Below are 6018 nucleotides of genomic sequence, written 5' to 3' on the forward strand. Positions count from 1 at the left end.
TTCCCCCCCCTCCCCCCCCCACCGCTCCCTCCGCTAGCCCATTCCTACTGTGAACGTGTGCGGCCCCGCCCTTTGAGGTTGTCGCCGAACCAATCAGATTTGCCCCCTGGGGTGAGGCAGAGCAAGAATGAAGGGCGTGGCTGAGCTGAAGCGGCGTGATTTCACCATTCTCCTACCACGCCTCTGCCCGGTGTTCATTGGTTCTCAGTGCAGGGGCGGGCACTTGTTTTTGTTCCGAGTTTCTCTTTCACGATAGGCCGAGTATTCCGCAAGGTGATTGGTCAAAAGAAAGTTCAATCGCCTTTCGTCCCGCCTATAACCCCTCCCATCTCCCCCAGCAAGACTCACGGGGGTGGAGCTTAGGCTGAGAAAAGAAAGGCGGACCTATAGAGGAAGGGTGCATTACTGCGCATGCTTGGGGCTTTGGGTCGGAAGAAGATTTCTTTGCCGCCTCACGCGAGCGTTTGCGTATGCGCCCTGAATTGGGTTTTCTTTCTTGCCGCCTCTAACTACCTCCTGCCTGCCAGAGCCCCGCCCGTGAGTCTCCCCGGGTCTGCGGTTTTCTGTTTTATTTATTGGGCGTCTGTTGTGTGTCAAGCACTGCCAACAAAACTAATCCCTCAATTCCTCTATGCCTGGAAAACTCCTACGCTATCAACCTCGCCCAGCTCAAATGGCGGCAGGTTTTGGCAGACCTTTCTGGGACATCTTTACACTGCACTCCAATCCAAAGCCAGCTTCGCCGCCCCTTCTGGGCTTCTTTTTATGGCAGCCTTGGTCACACTAGTTAGAGTTTTCAGTAAAGTTCATACTAGTGAGAACTTAACAGGGCATGATGGGAGTGGAAATACTTGACAGAGACAAAAGTGCACCTCGGGCTAGATGACCCGGTCCATCGCTTCCTTGACCTCATCCTCATCTCCTACCCTTCTTCCTTCCTCGCACTCTACTCCAGACGTATTCCTTTCCTTCTAGCTGTTTCTAAATTAAGCAGGCAGCCATAATCCAGCCTCCGGGACTTTGCACTTGCTGTTCCCTTTGCCTGGAACATTCTTCTAGATGGCCACGTTTCATCCCTTCATTTCTTCCAAGTCCTTGCTTCAATGTCACCTTCATGAGGCCTTCCCTGACTACCCTGTTTAAAAATGCCTACCTGCACTCCCATCCTTTTAGACCCCCAGACCTGGCTGGACAGACCTTTTTTTAAAAAAAATTTTTTTTAAATGTTTTATTTATTTCTAGGAGAGANAGAGAGCGCGAGTGAGCAGAAGAGGTAGAGAGTAAGAGAGAAAAAAATCCCAAGCAGGCACCAACCACACTGTCAGCACAGAGCCCGATGTGGGGCTTGAACTCACAGACGGGGAGATCATGACCTGAACCAAAGCCAAGAGTCGGTCGCTCAACGAAGCCACCCAGGTGCCCCAAGATAGGGACTTTTTGGTCCATCGCTGTCTCCCGATGCCTGCAATAGTGCCTGGCACACAGTAAGCACTCAGCAAATGGGGCAAATGTTTGATGGAAAACAGCTCTAGGCTGAGAGAAGAGACCACCGTGTACCCCCACCCTTTCAGTGGTGCCTGCTGGGTGTGGGGGGCTCAAACCCTGCCCACTGGACCCTGGTCTTCTGTCTCGGTGGTGTTATGAAGGTAGACACACATGACTGGAGTAAAATGGCATACGGGCAAATGAGGATGCAACCAGGACTCATGGGTTCTTGATGAAGAAGTGCTGCAGGGGCTAATTAAGGTAGCAAGGGGATCTGGGAGCTGGCGTGGTGAAGAAAGGGGCAGAAGTGTCTGGCGAATCAGGAGCTACAATGGGGGAGACAGCGAACAGAGCCAGGATCGTGGAGAAAGGGGGCAGAGGAAGCTCGCGTTGGAGTCTGGGCTGCTGTAACGTGGCAGCAACACTGGGCAGGAGGTATGGCGTTTGATGTACCCTTGAGCAGCAATAATGGAAAAAGGATCCCTGGCGAGAAAACCTCTCTGCCTGACCTAAACAGGTAGCATCACCATGAGATGGATGCCACAGGTGAAGCACTCAGTCCCTGATGTCCTGGAGGGAGGTTAAAAGTATGGAAGGATGAGGTCAGCCCAGCGGAGCAGGCCAAGAAAGAGTCACGAGACGGGGTGGACAAGGGCACACACTGCGCCTGGGGTCTGGAGCTGGCCCAGGAGGCAGATGTCGGGACACGCCGTGAGGAGCGTCAGGCCAGGTTCCCGGATGGGTGTGCTATTCCCGGTGCCCAGGGTTGAGTGGAGGCCTGAGGGAGGGGTCTGTCTCTAAGTGGGAGAGGGAAGTTGGGCTTCCGGCTGGGTGAGCGAGAGGCAGGAGTGGCACCCTCATGCACCAGAGGCCGTGTGACCGGGGCTTTCAATCGTCTGGAGCGCTCAGCCGCGAGCCAAGGAGGAGCGTGGGGAACTTTGCGGTCCTGGCAGGGCCTGCGGTGAGCCTGCTCTAACCAACCAACAACCCGCAGGCGGCCTCCTTCTCTAAGGTGGGAGGCCTCCTGACGAGCCGACCGGGCCCAAAGGGGAGCAGGGTGGAGTGGGAAAGGGGCTCTTCCTCCACAGATGTTCTAAGCCAAGTATTTTCATGACAACCGCAAAGCCTGCTCGGTCGCGGGCATCCCTCAGTCCAACGGAGTTGTTTAGGCCCCTGTGCAGCCGGGAAGTTCAACCAGGCCACCACACAGCATTCCTGGCACTGGGAACCATGATGGTAAGGACTTGTCCCAGGGTCTCTGGCCTCTGNAGCATGGACACGCCCTGGGACAGCATGGTGATCTCCAACTTATGCTCTGTCTGGACGAGGGGGAGGGGACAGCAACGTCATGGGGGTGGACAGACCAACGAGTCACCCGCACGCGCTGCCTGCAGGTGGGGGGAGAGTGCGGGAGGGGCCCTACCTTAAAGTAGTCAAGGAACTGTTTGAGCGTCATCTCCTCGCCGTTAGGCTGCAGCCCCTGCACCTCAAAGCGATCCCACNTAGTACTGCGGGACAAGGAGTGGGCCCATGGGATGGGGGCCCCCAGAGGGTCAGTCCTGTCCTCGGCCCCCACCCCGCTCACGCTAACACGCTAAGTCAGACTGCAAGCCTCTTTTGTCAAAAACGTGTAGCTTCTGTCAAACTCCGAATAAGCACGGAAACCCTTCGATGACCCGTGACCCGACGGCCTAGTCATTAGGATCCCGTTCTGTTCTCATCTGCTCCCTCAGCCTCTCTCTCACTCCGCTCTAACGACGTAGTCTTCCTCAACCGTGCCAGGCATGCTCCTACCTCAGGACCCTTCAAGAGGCTGGTCCCTCTGCCTGGAACGCCCTCCCCCCAGGAGCCTGCCTGGTCTGTCTCCTCTCCTCCAGGCCTGGGCTCAAATACCATCTGCTCAGCAAGGCCTTTCCTGACCACCTCACATTTAAAATCCCTGACCCTTCCCCTGGCCGCCTGGTACTCAAGTCCTCCTTATCCTGCCCTTTTTGGGGGCTTCCAAAACCACTTATCATGTCATTTATAGAACCTATCTCACAAACAGAACCTTAGCCCCTATTAAGAGGACCTGGCACACAGGTGCTCAATTAAAATCTGAAGTGAATTAAGGAATGAAACAAGCAAAAGTAATCAGCATAATAAGCACCCAATGAACACTGGTTGCTATTTTTGTGTAATTAATAACCTCTTCGGGTACAATGAAAATATCCCATCTTTTCTAAGGGCTTCCACAGGCAGGTTCAGACCAGTGCTTAGCACCAAATATGGGAAACGAGCGAGTGAGTGAGGCGTGCACAAAAGGTACACGCTGACAGAAACTCTCACCTGGTGACAGGCTATGAAGCCAACTAAAGCCAGCTCTACAGAGCAGCACCCGCTCACGAACCACCTGCCCTGATGCGGGCCCTCACCTGGTGACGGGGGGCGGCCAGGGGTTCAGAGAAGCCGAAGAAGGGCAGGGCCAAGTTGAGGAAACCATTCTTGTAGGAGTCAAGCTGTCGGTGCCCCTGCACCACCTTATACAACTCCAGACACACAAGGCCCACCACAGCTGCCGTGGTCGTGGCAATGGCCGGGATGATCTTCCCTGCAATCAGCTTGCTCTGTGAGACGGGAAGGATCAGGAAAGGTGGGAGTTAAGGTAGAAGAGGCTCAGAGCCTACACACAGTTAAGGGGATGTGGAGAATTCAAGCCTGGGGGAGGGTATGGGGGGGAGGTGGGAAATCAGGTCCAGACTCCCCTCACCTTGTGCCGATCCGCAGGGGGAATGTCATAGTTCTCTGCCCGGAGGTTGGATGCAGCCACGATGAAATCCATATGGAAATTGCTGTCGTCATCCTTTTATGACAGGGGGTGGAGAAGGGGAAGGGTGGGGACATGAGGAGAGGATCAGAGGACGAAGAGGCTTCCTGGCCTCTAGAGACATAAGTATCCTCCACTGCAATTACCTGCTGGGCTCTCAGATCACAAAGGAATGCNTGCCGCATATTTCACATGCCCCTTACGTATTACTTACACACCTTACATGGACCTTACGCCCATTGGACAGATGTAATATGCACTATTACCCCTTGTGCACACTTAACACAGCTCTGCGTACAAGCATGTATATGTACATGAGGAGAAGAATGGAGGAAACGTAGGGATGAAACGAAAGGAGATGTGGAAGGAAAGATGGGAATGGACACACAGAGAGGGATATGGGGGGCAGGGATCTGGGACAGGAGATGTGGAGATGACAGGTGAAGGGAAATATGTGGAAAGGAAACTGGNAGATGGGGAGAGGTGCAGAAGGAAAGATAGATAAATACACACAGACTGGGGGTCAGCAGAGTACAGTCCCTGAGCCCAATTCAGCCCCCCATCGTATGTCTAAAATTTCCCTGGGAAACAGCCACACTCCTTCATCTACATGTTGTGTCTGGCTGCTTTTGTGCTTCAACCGGGACAGCGGATTAGCCACAGACACTCTGTGGCCTGCAAAGCCTAAGAGTTGTAGCTGGCCCTGTACCTGATATGCAGCATGAGCTGGAGGAAAAGAGATGGAGAGAGATGGAGAGTTGGGGGGGAAGCGACATGGAGATGGAGATGGGGGGGTTGTTGAGGGGGATGAGGAAAGATATACAGAGGACAATACTGGGGTGAAGACACACACAGAGGAACACAGGGGCGGGGTGCAGATACCGAGAGAGAGACCAGTGGTGGAGTTCACAGCCCCCAGAGAAACGTAAAGAAGAAACAGAAAAGTTGTTCGTTCCAAGGGAAATACACACGGACCAAGAGAAACAAACAGCTGGTTCTCCTGAAGACCCAACAGTGGAGAGGAAAAGGAAGGAGAGAGACACTTTGCCTCAAACGAACTGAAGTGGGAACTTCATCACTTCAGAGGAAGGGAGGCTCAAAGGAAGGTGTGGGGAAGCCTCAGGCCTGGGGTCGCAGAGCAGAGCCAGAGGCCGAGGACTGGGGGAGAGGCTGGACTGGGCAGGGCCCAAGATAGGTGGGGACTCCCAGCCGACTGGCCCGACACCTTACCAACTGAGGCATTGGCGCTCTGCAGCTCCTGGTCCGAGACGTGGATCTTGACGCCAGACTTGGGGGTAAACTCGGGGACTTGCACAGACCGTAGGAGTGTGGTCACGGCAGCTCGGTCCTGAGAGCCTGTCACCCCGTAGGTCTGGGCAAACAGGTTGGCGGCAGCCATCACGTAGTCCAGATGCAGGGGCTGCGAGAAGGCAGGGCCCCGAAGGGTGAGCACATCAGCTCTCACCCAACGAGTCTCAGCCTCCCTCCTTCCCACTCCCCAATGCCCACCCCCCTCCCCCACCTGACCGGAGGAGACCCTGGGGAGGAGACTTACGTTGTTGACATCAAAGGTGAGCGGGTGTGGACAGCGCTTGGGCCCAGACCAGAATGGAGCTCCCGAGCTTGTGAGCTAAAGGAGTAAAGGGATTTTTGAGGGGCAGCGGGACCTGAGAGCAGAGGCCTCTCTAACAGGTCTACCTCCTGGCACTGGCCCGCAGATGTGCTAT

At 54.9% G+C, this 6018-nt stretch overlaps 2 protein-coding genes across 3 annotated transcripts in view; both read right to left on the reverse strand.

Moving 5' to 3' along the window:
* Positions 1-3851: 3851 nt before the first annotated feature.
* On the reverse strand, positions 3852-4330 carry LOC144230600 (ubiquitin-like modifier-activating enzyme 1; the record flags this gene model as incomplete). Its single annotated transcript, XM_077762892.1, has 2 exons — positions 3852-4091; positions 4235-4330. Coding segments are annotated over 2 exons (321 nt in total), but the record flags the coding sequence as incomplete, so codon positions are not given.
* Positions 4331-5372: 1042 nt separating this feature from the next.
* The window catches only part of LOC144230666 (ubiquitin-like modifier-activating enzyme 1), a 9760-nt gene continuing 9114 nt past the window's right edge, over positions 5373-6018 (reverse strand). Inside the window, exons 16-17 of one of the 2 annotated variants that reach the window (XM_077762981.1) lie at positions 5847-5921; positions 5373-5711 (exon numbers count right to left, since the gene is read on the reverse strand). In XM_077762981.1, the coding sequence (XP_077619107.1) occupies positions 5388-5711; positions 5847-5921 (399 nt within the window). In that variant the 3' untranslated portion in view covers positions 5373-5387. Of the gene's footprint in view, positions 5712-5846; positions 5922-6018 lie in introns of those variants that run through there. The other variant, XM_077762990.1, reaches the window with a different exon arrangement.

Source organism: Crocuta crocuta, unplaced genomic scaffold (assembly GCF_008692635.1).
Source record: "Crocuta crocuta isolate KB4526 unplaced genomic scaffold, BGI_CrCroc_1.0 scaffold610, whole genome shotgun sequence".
Taxonomy (NCBI): Eukaryota; Metazoa; Chordata; class Mammalia; order Carnivora; family Hyaenidae; genus Crocuta; species Crocuta crocuta.